At 40.4% G+C, this 16,740-nt stretch overlaps 1 protein-coding gene across 2 annotated transcripts in view; it reads left to right on the forward strand.

Moving 5' to 3' along the window:
- Positions 1–16,740, forward strand: part of LOC141438687 (solute carrier family 12 member 9) — a 29,442-nt gene that overhangs the window by 769 nt on the left and 11,933 nt on the right. The window contains exons 2-14 of one of the 2 annotated variants that reach the window (XM_074102584.1): positions 310–450; positions 5,320–5,442; positions 6,392–6,526; positions 8,041–8,175; positions 8,576–8,781; positions 9,428–9,632; positions 11,141–11,320; positions 12,239–12,328; positions 12,619–12,820; positions 13,416–13,617; positions 14,379–14,510; positions 15,421–15,528; positions 16,294–16,442. In XM_074102584.1, coding sequence (XP_073958685.1) covers positions 327–450; positions 5,320–5,442; positions 6,392–6,526; positions 8,041–8,175; positions 8,576–8,781; positions 9,428–9,632; positions 11,141–11,320; positions 12,239–12,328; positions 12,619–12,820; positions 13,416–13,617; positions 14,379–14,510; positions 15,421–15,528; positions 16,294–16,442 — 1,991 coding nt within the window. In that variant the 5' untranslated portion in view covers positions 310–326. Of the gene's footprint in view, positions 1–309; positions 451–2,835; positions 3,049–5,319; positions 5,443–6,391; positions 6,527–8,040; positions 8,176–8,575; positions 8,782–9,427; positions 9,633–11,140; positions 11,321–12,238; positions 12,329–12,618; positions 12,821–13,415; positions 13,618–14,378; positions 14,511–15,420; positions 15,529–16,293; positions 16,443–16,740 lie in introns of those variants that run through there. The other variant, XM_074102585.1, reaches the window with a different exon arrangement.

The following is a 16,740-nucleotide window of genomic DNA, read 5'->3' on the forward strand; positions in this document are numbered from 1 at the left end:
TACTGCGATACAAGAATACTTTGATTGTTTGTATTGTATTTAAAATTCAATAAAGATTTTTTTGTATAATTAAATGCAATGGAAGATATACATTTGAGTAAGTACTTTTTGACCTTTATTCATTTAGATCAATATTAGCAATAGCTATAACACTGGTCCAGTTTCTTCTGACTTTTAATTCTAGACTTCTATGGATTCATTCAAATTGGCCAACTTTTTTTTTCTATAGTTAGAAAAAAATATGAACATTATGTGTAAGCATATTAACAAAACAAATCCAACCCGCAACAAAAGCTAAATAACTTTTAGGGACGAAGCCACCTGAGATGGCGGAAACGTTGAACCCTCTGGCCCCAAGCACCAACTATGCGCCTGCCCCACAGGGGCTCATCAGCAAACTGCGGTCACGGTTTGGACGGAGCCCACCTTCCAGCAGACCTATCGGAGAAGGTAGGACCTTAATATGAATTGCTATATCACCTCATGGGCATGGTGGAAGTCAGTCATCTTTTCTATGCATCAAAAATTATAATATGTTTTTGGGGATAGTGCAAATCCACATAAGTGCTGGAGTTCGTAGTTGGTATTCATTCATATTCATATATTCTTTTTTTTAATAAAAAAATTGATTGTGATTAACCCCTTCTTTTTTATCTAGTATTTTAACGAGGTTTTAGTACACCAAATGTGACTATGTCAGCCTCATGGGGAGCCTCAGTTATATACACCACACTACAGATATTACGCTCTCCCTTGCACTGAAACCACGTCTCTGGATGCAAAGGCCTCTCAATGAACCTGTAAATCAGCATCGCTTCTTCTGAAAGTGGTTGACTTAGAATTACATTTAGGTACACCTCCATTGAACAAGCCCATACCATCCAAATACCTGATTGATGTCCTTATTCTGATCACAAAGACTCCTATCTTGAAATGGCATTAAAAAGAGGTTCTTAATTCTAGCCAGTACAAACATGGACCCTACAAGGGTGTATGTAGCAACATTCTTATTTTTAACATATTTTTTGTATGAGAGAGTGCTACTGCCCACTCTCGCATTACATCACACTCTTGCATTATTAATTTGCTTGCTGATTTTAACACAAAAAAACTGTATAATAGGGTTCCTTAGACATTTAGAAAAAAACCATTACAAATTTTCATCAAAAATTTTAGTTATCGCTATCCCGTGGGAACTGTCCAATTTTCCAGGGTAAAAACTGTCCTATGTCCTTCTATTATTATACCAAATTTCATCTAAATCGGTACAGCCGTTTAAACGTGCATTTATAATATTACTGGGATATGGTTGTTTTACTATCTGTCTATTCTATAGTTTGGTAAATGGACCAAATTATTTGTTACCTGTAAAATCAACTAAACATTGATAGTTTTCCTTTCCCTGTTTTTTTTTTTATCTAATATTTTTGTATTATTATGGATTTTGTGTTTTATACAGAATTCTCCCAACTAGGTAAATTTTTAAGTTGTGCAGCTAATAATCTTAAACTACTAATAAATAATTCTTTTTGGCATGGAGATAGTTTATGACTCTGAGAGTGACATAGGCTTCTTTTTATCCCGGAAAAATTCACAATTCCCTAGGGGATTAGCGCACGATAACCAAATTCCACGTGGGCGAAGCCGCGGGCAAAAGCTAGTTTCATGTATTTACTCCCATCATGATTTTTTTGTTAATTTCAAACCAACAGTTTGGTTTATAGAGTGGTATCCCTTGACTTGACCACTTGACCAAAAATTTGCACTTGGAAGTTGAATATATTGCATTCCTACGACTTTGTAATGATTTTAAAAGACCTATCTAAGGATATACCTGACACTAAAAGGTTAAAAACGAAACACCCCCACTTTATGTGTATGGGGTACTAAAAATACTTTTTTTTTACATTTTATTTCGTCAATTTGTTGGCATGGTTGCTAATAATAATTATTATGTCCATGCAAATTACAGTTTTCTAACATTAATAGTCTCTAAGCTAACCCGCGGATATAAGGATGGACAAACAGACATGGCGAAACTATAAGGGTTCCGTTTTTGCCATTTTGGCTACAGAACCCTAACAAAATTTCACACCACATTGACATTACTAACATATTTAAAAAAAGGTCTATCCAAATTGTCATTTCTTACGATCAGAAAGCGTTGGTGCGCGGAGCTCCTAGGTACAGTTAGCCAATTTGATTCCTAGGCCATCACAGAGACGTGTCGTATGACATTTTACGTCACTCGAAAAACATTGTTATAGACAAATAAATAATAATATTATTTACAATGACATATATAAAAAAGCCGTGGTGGCCTAGTGGTTTGACCTATTGCCTCCCAAGCAGAGGGTCGTGGGTTCAAACCCCGGCTCGCACCTCTGAGTTTTTCGAAATTCATGTGCGGAATTACATTTGAAATTTACCACGAGCTTTGCGGTGAAGGAAAACATTGTGAGGAAACCTGCACTAACCTGCGAAGCAATTCAATGGTGCGTGTGAAGTTCCCAATCCGCACTGGGCCCGCGTGGAAACTATGGCCCAAGCCCTCTTGGGACGTATATAGGCTGAGATGGACAATAACAGGGTTCCATAATGGCATAGAAATTAACTTGGTTGACTATACGCGGGGCCTGTAGCATTTGCTACTCTCGCTATGTGGCTAATCCGCTACTAACTGTACCACCAAGTGCCTTGACCCGCAGATAATTTGTTGTTTTGCTAACAATTGCCACCGTGTCAATTTGACTATTGTTATAAAACATCAAGGCTGTTGCCTGTAAACAATATGATAAACCATTCAGGTTATCGCCAGTTGGAACTTGCCAGTTCTGTAGTGCAGTTGTGCATGAGTCTAGCCTCTAGGATTTAGCAAAAAAAAAGGATTGATTTTTAATTTTTTTATATTTATAATTTTTTAGTCTCCAGGTGGTTAAGTGGAAGTATAGTATTTAATGTCGGACAATGTAATATACTTATAGCGTTATATTATAGTGTTTTTGTGACAATAGTGTGAAAAAATGATTCAGAAAAGTGGTGAACATGGTACTTAACTTTTAATATTAGGGTTCCATATCCAAATGGTGTCAAACGGAATCCTACTGTTCAGCCTCTGGTGTCTGTTTGTCACGGTGTCCAGCAGAAAGGAAAAAGGACCTTTGTAGCATTCTGAGAGGAGGCCTGTTCCCAGCAGTGGGACGTATAAAAGCTGGGATGATTATGATGGATGATAGTATTAGCTAGTGATAACCCACGGCGTCGCACGCATAAACCAGTAATTTGATGAAAGAAACAAACGACGACCGGATGGCCAAGTGGTTAGAGAACCTGACTACGAAGCTTGAGGTCCCGGGTTCGAATCCCGGCCGGGGCAGATATTTGTATGAATAATATGAATGTTCGTTCTCGGGTCTTGGATGTTTAATATGTATTTATCTATATGAATATGTTTATCCGTTGCCTAATATCCATAGTACAAGCTTTGCTTAGTTTGGGACTAGGTCAATTGGCGTCAAGTGTCCCATGATATTTATTTATTATTAAAACAAGAATTCCCGCGGGAATTCCCAAATATGAAGTCTATATGTTATTCTGATTGGTTGATTTATGAACTATATTATGTAAAGATTCATTAAAATCTATTAAGCCTTCGTATGCGGGAATTACAAAAAAAAAACTACATTTAAGTCCCATCTGTTTTAATAAGCACAAATTCTGCTAATTTAAGTAAATAACAAAAAGATAGCTTTAATTTTTTTTTAAAAGAGGTTAAGTAGTTTTTGCGTGAAAGGGTAACAAACATCCGTACAAACTTTCGCGTATAACATAGTGAGATATCGTTTCCTTGCGTCTGTCTGTTAGAGCTGCTCAGAACTGTCTTTTTACTAGCTGTTGCTCGCGACTCCATATGTGAACAGTTATGCAAGTTTCCGGGATAAAAACTATCCTATGTACCCGGGTAAATATTCAGCGTTTTTGCGGCGTTTTTTCTTCGTCATTACCGTTTCGGCAATTACTATTGAAAGAGATGATGCTCGTGGTTTTTTTTGTCAAAATTAAATAAAACACCGATCATAAATCTAATTAGCGTGATCAAAATTTTTGCAACTTTTTCTACCGTTGTGCTAACAAACGTGGCATGGTAATGAATGACGTTTAAGCGACCGGCTGAAACGCTCGAATATTCACCCACCCAGGGTCTCAAATTATCTCCATACCAAATTTCATCTAAATCGGTTCCACGGTTAAAATGTAAAGGGGCGATAGACAGACATACTTTCGTATTCATAATACCTATTAGTACCTAAACTAATCCTTATTAATGCTTCGATATCACATATGTCTGAAACAGCCTTCTTTTAATTGAAACCTTATTGAAACTCCTAAACATTTGGTAACACAGCAACCTTGATGCTCTTAGGAAATATCTATTGACAACGACTTTATAGCATTTTCTAACCGGCTTCGTTTTTATAAGGTGTTAGCTTTTGCTCGCGACTTTGTTTGCCAAAAATTCGTTTATCACTATCCCGCGGGAATTATGCAATTTTTCAGGATCAACACTATCCTATATCCTTCCCAGGGTCTCAAACTGTCTCCATACCAAATTTTATCTTAATCGGTTCAGCGCGGCAGCGGCTTAAATGTGAAGAGGTAACGACAGGCAGACAAAAAATCTAATTTACTTTGTTTCGCTAGTTAAAACACAAACACACACAAAAATCACGCCTGTATGCCCAAATGGGGTAGGCAGAGCACACGAAACGTTACTGCTTCGGAGCCACTTTTAGCAATTTTAGGTAACCTAAATTAAGTTTAAAGTTTGACAAAAAAAAACAGTAAGAAGAAAATGTAATTTTAGATTGAAAAAAAAAACTAGTAGGTAAGTTTCTTGCGGCGCATTCTTGGTAATGTAATGATGGTCTTAAAGCGCTGGTATAAAAAAGTGATATGCAAAAGAGTCCATTGCGGCCTACTTTCACAATAAACGTTTTTGATTTTACGTGTGTAATATAGCGTAGGTCGTCCACCAACAAGATGGACGGATGACCTGGTTAACGCCGCGGACTCACGGTGGATGCAGGCTTCCAACCGAAGCAACTGCAGGTCTATGGGGGACGGCTATGTCCAACAGTGGACGTCCTACGGCTGCTGGTATGATGATGATGATGATTACATAAGCGCCGTAAGTTCCCGACGCGTCACACGCTAAACTTGAGCAGGCACTCAGATCGCACATCATATAGTGCATAAAGTGAAAAAAAAGAAGTGAAGTGTATAAAGTAGTGAGTGCTAAATGATGCATTTTGTTTCCAGGATATGTGGAGTTCGGGGAGTTCCGGGCTGAAAGGCCCAGCGTTAAGAAGGTGGGCACCTTCGCCGGCGTGTTTTGTCCCGTCGTGCTGTCCATGTTCAGCGCGCTCGTCTTCATCCGAATGGGTGAGTTTCTACCCCATCGGAAAACCTGATAGCTTTTTATTTATTTAACCTACTGCCTACCTACTTTATTTATACTACTTACAAGTATAATGCATATAATACATGAGAATAAAGAATTTATCTAGTCCGTTTTTTAGCGAAAGATTCAACTTTAAACATTAATTATGTAAATTCAATTATATTATCACAACAAACATGTCCGAACAGTCATCAAGTAATCAGACACTTGACGCAAGAACGTACTCGACTCAAACATGTGCCACAGCCGATAACATTCAATGATTCAGAATGTATAAACATTGTTTGTTGGCACAGTGTAATATCCAGTAGGTAATCTACAGGGAACGAACCGGAATTTGCACTCGCGCTATCGTAAACTCTTCCGGTGTGCACTATATTCAGATATTCGAAGACTTAATTCTAAAGGAAAAGTCAAAATATATGTATTCAATTAAGGGGCTGTTTCTTCATCCATTGATTAGTGTTAACTGGCGGTTAGGTGTGATGCCGTCTCTATTTGTTTTGTTGGAATAGACGGAGACGGCATCACATTTAACCGTCGGTTAACGCTAATCAATGGATGGTGAAACAGCCCCTTAGGCTATTTTATTTCTGACGGCTGACGCTAATACCAGAGTGAGAGGGACGGAACGGTGCAAACTTCAGTATTCGAATTTCGTAGTAGCCCCATGCTTTAAATTGTCTTTTAATTTTTTTTTTATTATGTTTTTTGTATTTCGCGATGAGCGAATACATATTTCTATTTCTATAAATATGGTTAATTTAGTTGCAGGCTGTTGTTGTTGTTGTTTAGTTGTGTTGTTGGAGGCTGCGCACGATCGGGACAGATGGCGTGCTCTCGTTTCGGAGGCCAAGACCCTCTTTGGGTCCCTGAGCCAAATTAGTTAGTTAGTTATGGTTAATTTAGTAAGTTTTCTCTCTGTTCCAGGATATCTTGTGGGCAACGCTGGTCTTCTGGTAACACTGGCACAGTTCGGGCTGGCGTATCTAATAGTGGTGTTCACGGTGACTTCAATATGCGCCATATCGACCAACGGGGCGGTAGAAGGGGGAGGGGTTTACTGTATCCTTTTGAGCATAAGTAGCGTAGTAGAAATAAGCAACCTGAGATATGTATGCATAGGAAAAATTCGTGTCTATATTCCTGTCCAGCGGTGGTGTAGGGGTTATAGCACGCAGCACGGATTGCTGAGGACCTGGGTTCGATTCCCAGCGCTGGTCTCTTTTTCTGGTTTTTCTGTGCATCCATGTCTCAGTTTGTATTTTCGATACAGCGTTTACCCGACTTTTGGGCAGAGGGTTATGTTTGCAACGTATTTAATGGAGCGAGCGAAGTTTCCGAACCGCGCTGGGCGCGCGTGATAACTAAGGTTACCCTCTCGTTCTGGGAGGAGGCCTGTGCGCACTAGTGGTCGAGAACATGATGATAATAGCTAGCAAAATCACGCCGTAAAAGGTTGTAAGACATGGGCGTTTCCGAAGTATCGCCTATTCTAATCAAATTAGGTAGTTTCCTGAAAAAAAAATTATACTTACAGTTTACAGTACTTTCGTTCTAGCATGGTGCGGGTGACGGCTGTCAATGTCACAGACTAGATAGTGAAAGTGTCGAAACTAGTGTCGATAAAACTAATAATTTAAAATCTTAATCATAATTAATGTCATCATTAATCCGATTATTACGCTAATTTTGATAAGAATATTAGTGAAATTCTATGTTGGAATATTATATGCCACTTAAGTAAGGCTAAACGGAGTTTACAAGAATGTTCGCTACTAATAAGTATCGATATGTACTCAAGATCCATTAGGTTTCATCACTAAACGAGACTCTGGTGTTACGTTACATGCATATTATGTTTCTACTCTTAAATTTGCTTTGAATTTTATTAATTGACTATAAAAATCTGATAGGTTAAATTTATTTCGTATAACATAGTTCTTTATGATCAAATATTTTACGCCAGTCATTTCAGGCTACAACTGAAATATACTTCCATATATGTAGACTGCAGCAACTTTGTTTGAGTAAAACAAAACGGTGCATAAAGAACAATACAATATAATACAATAGCCTAACTTAATTGCTCACCAACATATAGCAAGCAGTACAGAAAACACAGGTATATACACAGAGACTTTCTGAGGTAAGCAATAGGCGGCCTTATCGCTTCAGAGCGATCTCTTCCAGGCAAACTTTACAATGGAATGGATGGAAAAGTAAGGAATAAATTTTAGCAGGTGGTGAATTTATATTTCGTTACAGCAATATCAAGAATACATAACCATTTATACAACAAATCCAAATAGATAGGTAGATACATAACATACAGTTATAAAATTCACACGCAAGACGGGAAAGTATATAAAAAAATATTGGAATAAAATTAAATGTCATAGTATATTTTGTGAAAAGGTTATTCTAATTTAGATATTAGTCTCGCAAACTCGTCCGTTTAAAACTCATACTCAGCCAGCAATTGCCTACTTCCATGCCACGACAATAATCTACTATTAAGAGACTACTTACTCGTAGCTCGTTATTTGCTGTTTTATATTTTCCTAAACGCGTCTCAGTCATGATAAGCCGGACCCTCGGCCCGGAGTTCGGGGGTGCTATTGGTACACTCTTCTTCTTTGCCAACGTCGTCTCTAGCGCCCTCTGCATCTCCGCGTGCACTGAAGCGCTGGTGGAAAATTTTGGACCACAAGGTGAGTAATATTTTCTACAGTATTTTTACTGACTAAAAACAATTACTTTGCTCACCCGCGGCCTTGTGATAGCTATGTCATGCTGCTCCAGCAGCTCCACACTGTAAAAACACACAAACCTAACTGTCCCCACCACCAAACTACACTGACGCGTTTCGAGTTCAATCAGAGTACATCCTCAGAGCATGAGCATGGTGAACGGTTGTTTTGCTCTGAGGATGAACTCTGCTTGATTTAGAAACGTGTCAGTGTAGTGGTGGTAGTGGTGACAGTGGGCTTGAAGTTGAACTTGAAGCGAAATTTTCTAGTTGACCTTTGAACGATTGACAGGACATAAAAACAAGTCATGCTATTAAAACTTTACAGGGTGTCCAAAAATTTACCCAATTATTCTTTTCAGGTTACCTCATAGCCACAGGGCAGCCAGGCCTCCCAGATGGTTACTGGTACCGTTTCCTCTACCGCTCCATACTGAACGCTATAGGGGTCGGAGTCTCCTTGGCGGGAGCTTCTCTCTTTGCCCGCACCAGCCTGGCTATATGGGTGACCATGTTGGTGTGTCTGAGTAGTGCGTTGCTGAGCTTCTTCATAACTCCTCCGGGCGCGGTGAGTTCCTTGTTAATTATGTGGGCCTGGTAGTTTTTTAGATTTTACCTCTGCTTCCCATAGACCGCCGAAGTGTGGAGTCATTGGTGGACACCAATATGACTGGCACTGGTATATAATATAGCTATGTTTTGTGTAGCGCCTAGAATTAAATACAATTTGTTACTGCAAACCTTTCTTGTGAATTTGGCCAAAACAAAATTTGGCGGTCGAACTGTCTTGAAATTTAGAATAGAATAGAAGAATAGAATTATAAGTCTTTATTTATACTGTTCGTATGTATGGAAAGTAAATAAAATGTAAGTTGTCCCCTTAAAAATTGGCGAACCATTTTTCGACCACTTGTCTGAAGTTTAAATTTGGGATTCTTTATGTAAATGACAATAATCAGACTTCTGGTGGCCTGGTCTGAACCTGGTCAGCAGAAGTGGATAAGCGGCCGTGGTGCCCAAAATGATCTAAATACTCTCTTATTACCTTGGCAGTAGATCATTTTGAACAGCGTAACACACTCCTGTTGACTGTACGAGTATATCGACTTGACATTTGATTCGGATACGTAGTTTAGATGACAAGCAGAGAGACAGAGACAAGAGAGATTTTTTTTTAGAAAACCTTATGACCAAAAAACTTGTTTATTTTCTAGTTCGAGCGCCCTGATTCAAACCACCTATCCAACACTTCTGCCTTCAACTACACTGGTCTAAGCAGCGCGACCTTGACATCGAACCTATACCCCCAGTACGGGTGGGACTACTCCACTGCCAACGGGGACATGGTCGATTTCGCTTCGGTCTTCGGGGTACTGTTCACTGGCGTTACGGGCGTCATGGCCGGCGCTAACATGAGCGGTATGTAGAATGACATGCTCGAAACAATATGCCGATTTTCGTTTCGTAGACAACTATTCCTCAGATGTTTCATTTGACAGAATAACAATACGGTATTTGACTATTTTGCATATGTTTTATAAATTAAAACTACACAATGCCTGTTATCGAATAGAAAAACAATTTTTAAGCTACCTTTACAAATAACAAAGTTATAAAGGTTTGAAATTCAAGATTAGACAGAGAAAGACATACTGGCATGTGACGTCACACGCCAGTACCGCCATACTTGCTGCATAGAGAAAAGCGTTTGAGAAAGAGACAGGTACATAGATTTTTCAAAAAACACTATAAATCCAATTTTCAACCGATTATTTTCTCGTCGCTAAACACTATCTGTTTATCTATATTTTCATAATAATATTAAGATATGGCAAAATCAGGAGTTGTCAAATATTGATATGGTAGTTATTATTTTGAACATGAAACTACCGTGAGACTCACTCATATTAAGACGTGAGTTATCCGGATCAATATATTTAATATGGTAGTTATTATTTTTGATTTACTAATGTTTCGGCGAAAATTATTTAGCAAATTATTAGCTCCCGAAATATTTATCCGGTATTTTTATTTAGCCGTGCTCAGCTGTTTCCACTAAACGTTTGCACTGATATCATTTCCCAACTGAAGCGTATAAATTATTATTTTGCAAATTATTCCCTGGATTTTTTTAAGAACGCATTTACGTTTTCTCTCAAATGTATTGATTGGCATACCTTTGTTTAGCAACATATTAATGGCATTCAACCTACTTTCCTAGTGGCAGCTATCTACTGGGTGATCTAACTACATATTCAAAGAGGCAGTACACCCTACTTCCTGTATGTAATGTATACTATTTAAGTAATCTGTGAACACTTTTAATTGCAGAGTGACCAGGGAATTCATGTCACCAGTACTACTTAAACTGAATCTGGCAGGGTGGTTTTTTTGCCTACTCCACCTCCATAATCAGCTGTTTCCACTAGAGCTGTTTCATTCCAGTTCTCGGATACATAGGTACTTGCATTCGTATACTGTTTCTTCTTCAACATCATCTTTACTCTTGTGGTGGAAACGCAGCTTTACGTTTACAATTCTAGTACAGAAACTTAAATCACATTATCTGTTCTGTTGGTGAAACATTCTAGTCTTTTTACATTTCCTCTTTGTCATTCGTCATCTTTCATATTTAATTATTTATTTATATTGGGATGGGAGTGGTTCCTGGGTTTAATTTTTGTTTATTGGTACTTTAAAATTATATCTACTTACAGTGTCTTAATTTATGTCTATAAAACTGTATATAGTATGTCTAGCCAGACATGGCGAGCAGTGACGAGCTACGGCGAGGGTCGTCAGTTCAGCAGGGTTGGTTCTGCTAATGTCTCCCGAGTCACCCTATATAAGGGAACCCATAGCTGCGGACTATAGTAAAAAAACCTGATGCCTAGGATAGGAACATTCACTAAAGATCACTTTTTCAGGGGAGCTAAAGAACCCAGCCAGCAGCATACCCCGTGGCACGCTGGCCGCTCTCCTGTTTACCGCAATATCGTACGTGATGCTAAGTGTGCTGACTGCCGCCACTTGTACTGGAGATCTGTTGCGGAACAACTACGTTTATCTCTTGCCTATAAATGTGTGGCCGCCTTTTATTGCTGTTGGTAAGTCAACGGGGACATATTGTTTTTGCTAGAACCTATATTGATTATTATTGCAGGGTTTCTCAAACTTATGGCTCCACATACCCCTGTTAAAGTTTCTAGACAACAGCGAACCCCTACCTCCCCCCCCAAAGATAGTAATAAAATTGGCTGTTGGAGAAACTAAGTTTATTTTAATTTCAGTCATCATCATAATATAATGTATATTATTTATTTCAATAAAAGGTAACAAATATAGGTAAGAATCATCTTGCCAACGAAAATACAAACTGAAACAAACTACAACAAATAACAAACAAATGAGTAACAAATTTGGAGTTTTTTTGGAGTCTGTATTTTTTATTTTAACTCCAAATTCGTTACTTTTACGGGTATCCCGTGAAACCATATCGAAAATACAAACTGAGACATGGATGCACAGAAAAACCAGAAAAAGAGACCAGCACTGGGAAAAAAAAATACCAGCCAATAGACGTGTCTGTCAACTTGAGAGTTCGACTTTAGCGACATATTGATTTGACAGGAACTTGTTTAAAAATTGATAGACCACTTATTTGGCTGATGATACATGACCAACAAGAGACTCGTCTTCTGCCTGGTCAGCACCCGCTGCTTGAAATCAACCTTTTATCCGCCACGGTCGGTAGCAGCCGCCAAAAAAATTTCTGAAAATCGTTCCATATGCGCTACGAAATGCCAACATGGCCACTATGGCACTTTTTTTAGCTGTCGTGATTTACCGACCGTGGCGGTCAAAGGGTTAAGCATGGGCCACTCGTTCAAAAAACCCACTTTACCCTCGTAATAACTATCAACCCTCGCTTGCTACTTGGGTAGATATTTAAACGACCCTGGTAAAATGGCGTGTTTTTACATTTGCTAATATTGCGCGTTCTTATTTTTGAATTTTGTGTACAGGTATGTTGATGGCTACTTTTTCGGCTGGATTGTCAAATTTGATCGGAGCGTCGAGAGTTTTGGAAGCATTGGCCAAGGACAATATTTACGGTAAAAACTGTTTCCTTTACAAAAAAGCACGTTGTAAGTAAGTAGGCTGAGGGGCTGTTTCACCATCCATTGATTAGCGTTAACCGACGGTTAAATGTGATGCCATCTCCGTCTATTCGAACAAAACATATAGAGACGGCATCACACCTAACCGCCAGTTAACACTAATCAATGGATGGTGAAACAGCCCCTAAGCCTGTTGTAGTTTTCCGATTATCCCAAATGCTCGTAGTATGCAAACCTTCTTCAGACGGAACCCTAAAAACAGCTTTAATGTACTCCTCCCGCAGGCTTCCTCCTCCGTCCCATGGTCTCCCGTTCCGGCAACCCGGTCCTCGCCGTCATAGCGTCCTGGTTGCTGGTGCAGGTGGCCATCATAACCGGCTCCCTGAACGCCATCGCCCAGATCAACTCGGTGCTGTTCCTGACCAGCTACTTCGCTATCAACCTGGCGTGTCTCGGGCTGGATCTCGCTGGAGCTCCTAATTTTAGGTGAGACTTTTTTTTTATTGTTCCTTACTTTACTTGATAGGTACACTACGACGTTTCTAAACCTGTTGGAAGGAAAAGTAGAAGGAAGACGAGGCAGAGTAAGCCAAGATTGAGCTATTTTGACCACGTGAAAGAGAAAGTGGTGAAGACGAAGCGTTGGCAGGCCTCCCACTAGGTGGACTGACGATCCTCATCGTCTGTCATCGTGAGACTTGCGGGCAACCTGTGTATGCAAGTGGCGAGTTGTCGTTCATTGTGAAGTTGGGCTTTGTATAGCAGTGGGACGTCTAACGACGAATAACGAGAGTCTATTTGGTGCCCGACTCCGAAGGCCTTTGTATAGCAGTGGACGTCTTCCGGCTGACGATACTTACTATCAGGGCGCAGTGACCCAATTACGCCACGCTTCGCGGTTTTGAGCCAGCTCTTGCCAGCCTTCGACCCTGAGGTCCAACAGGTCTTTCAGGACCTCGTCCCTCCAGCGGTACCTGGGACGACCAACCGGCTTACGTCCACTCGGCCGTCCCAAGTACGCTCTCTGGCTTACGATGATGTTGGGATAAAAAGGAAAATTTCCAAATATCGTTGCTCGCAGGCCGTCGTTCAAGCAGTTCTCGTGGGCGACGTGCTTGGCGGGGCTGGCGGGGTGCGCGGGAGTGATGTTCGCGCTGCGACCCGCGCATGCGTGCGGCGCCGCGCTCGCGTGCGCGCTGCTGGTGGGGGCGCTGCACGCGCTGTCCCCCGCCGCCGCACAGCCCAGCTGGGGCAGCCTGTCGCAGGCGCTCATCTTCCACCAGGTGGGGTACACTCTTTACAGACCCGGATAATACAGACATTGGAGTGCATTGGAGCACTAGCGCTACCTACCATGCTGCCTACTCAATGCACACCTTAGTGTCGCAAGCGCTCATTTTCCACCAGGTACCACCAAGATGTTTATATGGATAGGGGGTCTGCAAGAAAGAAAGAAATACGTTTATTCACAACAACAATAGACAACACTACACAAGACACAACAACAGGTCAAACAGTTACTTCAGTTGGTGATACTCCAAATCATCATCATCATATCAGTTGTAGGATATCCACGCATAGGATCCCCCATAGACCTCTAGTTGCTTCAGTTGGATGCCTTTACTTTACTTCTTCTGCGGATCTCCTCATTTCTGATACTATTTCACAGAGCAACTCCGAAGCCTCTCTCCCTTCTCTTTCATTGACAGTATGTTTGTGCAGGTCCGCAAATCCCTATTGCTTCTGGATCCTCGGCGCGAGCACGTCAAGTTCTGGCAATGGCTTAACCTCTTCGATCTCCTCATCTCTGATTACATTCACAGAACAACTCCCAATCCCCTCTCTCCATTGGTCTTTCATTGACAGTGTGTTTCGTTATCCAGGTCCGCAAATACCTGTTGCTCTTGGATCCTCGGCGGGAGCACGTCAAGTTCTGGCTATGGCTTTACCTCTTCCATCTCCTCATCTCTGATTCCATACACAGAACAACTCCCAATCCCCTCTCTCCATTGCTCTTTCATTGACAGTGTGTTTCATTATCCAGGTCCGCAAATACCTGTTGCTCCTGGATCCTCGTCGGGAGCACGTCAAGTTCTGGCGGCCGCAGATGCTGCTGCTGATCGCGTGTCCCAGGCAGCAGGCGCCGCTCATAGACTTCGTCAACGACCAAAAAAAGGTAATGGCTACGTTTTTCTTTTTAATCGTCTGATTCTAATTTATCATCCGACACATCGGGATCATCGGGGAGGCCAAAATACTCTTCCAATCCATGAACTATTTCCAAATGGTTGAGTATTCTTCTATTTTTACTCATTCTGAAGATTGTTTGTAACATGCGACCAAAAAAAAACATGCATTACATGCTCGCCACGGGCAGAGGGATTATTTTTACCATGTTAAAAAAAAAAACTGAATAGCAATAAAAAAAACGCATCTAGACATATAAATAGTTTTTCTCGAAAATGTCCGTAAAAGTTGACATTATTCTTTACATATCAGAAGGTGAAGTGCATAGTTTATGGTCAGCGAAAAATTAAAAAGTTAAAAAGATTGCAGGCGCGCTAATTCATTATTGTCGAGCTAAGTCAGTCTAATTTTTTTTTTTTAAGTTAAAAAGGCCATGGAAATGTTGGCACAAGTCGTATACAGCCAAGTTTAATGGCCGGTATCAGATATTTTATTGAAACTCCGGACTTTTTCTATTGGGTCTGAAATAGCTTGTGGTGTTTTCGGTGGAAAAATACACCTGCAGTTTATTTTGATGAAAAAAGGCGGGAAAGCATAAGAAAAATATTGGAATAAAATTAAATTTTACAATATATTTTGAGAAAAAGTTTATTCTATTATATTACTTTCGGCTGGAATAGCAATTGCTGGCTTCGTATTAGTTAAACGGACTCGCAAGCTCGTCCGTTTAATACTCATACTCAGCCAGCAATTGCCTACTTCCAGGCCACGACAATAATCTACTATTATTGTATCACCTCTGGATGCTTATGCCTTATAAAGGGTTAGACAATACGCCTCCGATGAAGATACGGTTATGATTAAAAACTTTTTTTTTTTGGTTTTTACCTTAATTCCAGGGCGGTCTGTTCGTGGTGGGTCACGTGAGAGTGGGCGAGTTGGACGGCAGCGGGGACCCGTTGGCCGAGGAGCACAAGTACTGGCTCAAACTGATCGACCATCTTAAGGTGAGCTCGCATGATCAGGGCATTGAGTATTCGTGGCAGGTCATGTTAAAGTGGGCGAAGATGGTCAGTATTATCTCTAATATATAAAATTCTCGGGTAAAAAATGTTTGTGATCAAGACAGAAACAGCTTGACCGATTATTATGATTTTTTTTGTGTATATTCGGTAGCTCTGATAATTCTGACCGAATACGCGAGACGCGGACGTAGTCGCGGGCAACAGCTAGTATTACAGGAAACCGAATTATGCCGAATATAAATTACTCGTGAACACGGCAGTTGAAATGTGTTCGAAACACCGAGATAATTTTTATCAATAATTATTGTCGCGTTTAGAGTTCCGGGTATAACAATAAGTACTGTCACTAGCTCAATTATTGATCAGTTTTAAATAAAATAACGTTTGTTTCACTTTTCATGCTCGTTAACTTTTATTTATAACAATATAAGTACAATAAAACACAATATGTTAAACATTAAATATGACTATGTACAAAAAATATCTAACCTAGCCTAACCTATAAATAAAATATCCCTTCTAGGTCACCGTCGTTGTTCATTGTGCCCAGAAGGCTGGCAGCATTCCCGCGTTGTATCGCAAGGCTAATCCCTTGCCCGAAATAGCGGCCAGCCCTCTGGTCACCTGAAACATCAATGAGGCGCGCGGATCGCGATATCGCGTTGCGCCTGGCCCCCGCGGCCCTAGAGTCTCAAAACCAAACGGCGCAAAAATATAGCCCTCCCCAAATAAATAACGTTTGTATAGGTGAAAGCTTTCGTGGAGCTGTGTCTAGCAGAGTCCGTCCGGAGCGGCGCGGCGCACCTGACGCGGCTGTCCGGTTTGGGTGCCATGAAGCCGGACACTGTGCTCCTCGGGTTCCGGGACAACGCGCCGCCCAGGGACTTCTTCAGAGAGTAAGTACTTCATCATGAGAACATAGGGTCAAGTGTCCAACAGTGAAACACATAAAATTCAATATCTCATAAATCTTTTGTTTTGACAGATAGAAGTCTGAGTTTTTTACAGTACTTAGGTAATTTTATTGGGTTTCGGATGACATATACAGTATGCTTTAGGAATGTGTCATTAAAAAAATAAAAAGTAAAAAAAGGGAAATTTTTCACTGTGTCCACAGTGGTGTACAGAATGAAACATTAGATATTTAACAATGAAACGTGAAAACTAATATAATCTGTTTTATAATTTTGGAGC

The sequence above is a fragment of the Choristoneura fumiferana genome, chromosome 19 (assembly GCF_025370935.1).
Source record: "Choristoneura fumiferana chromosome 19, NRCan_CFum_1, whole genome shotgun sequence".
Taxonomy (NCBI): domain Eukaryota; kingdom Metazoa; phylum Arthropoda; class Insecta; order Lepidoptera; family Tortricidae; genus Choristoneura; species Choristoneura fumiferana.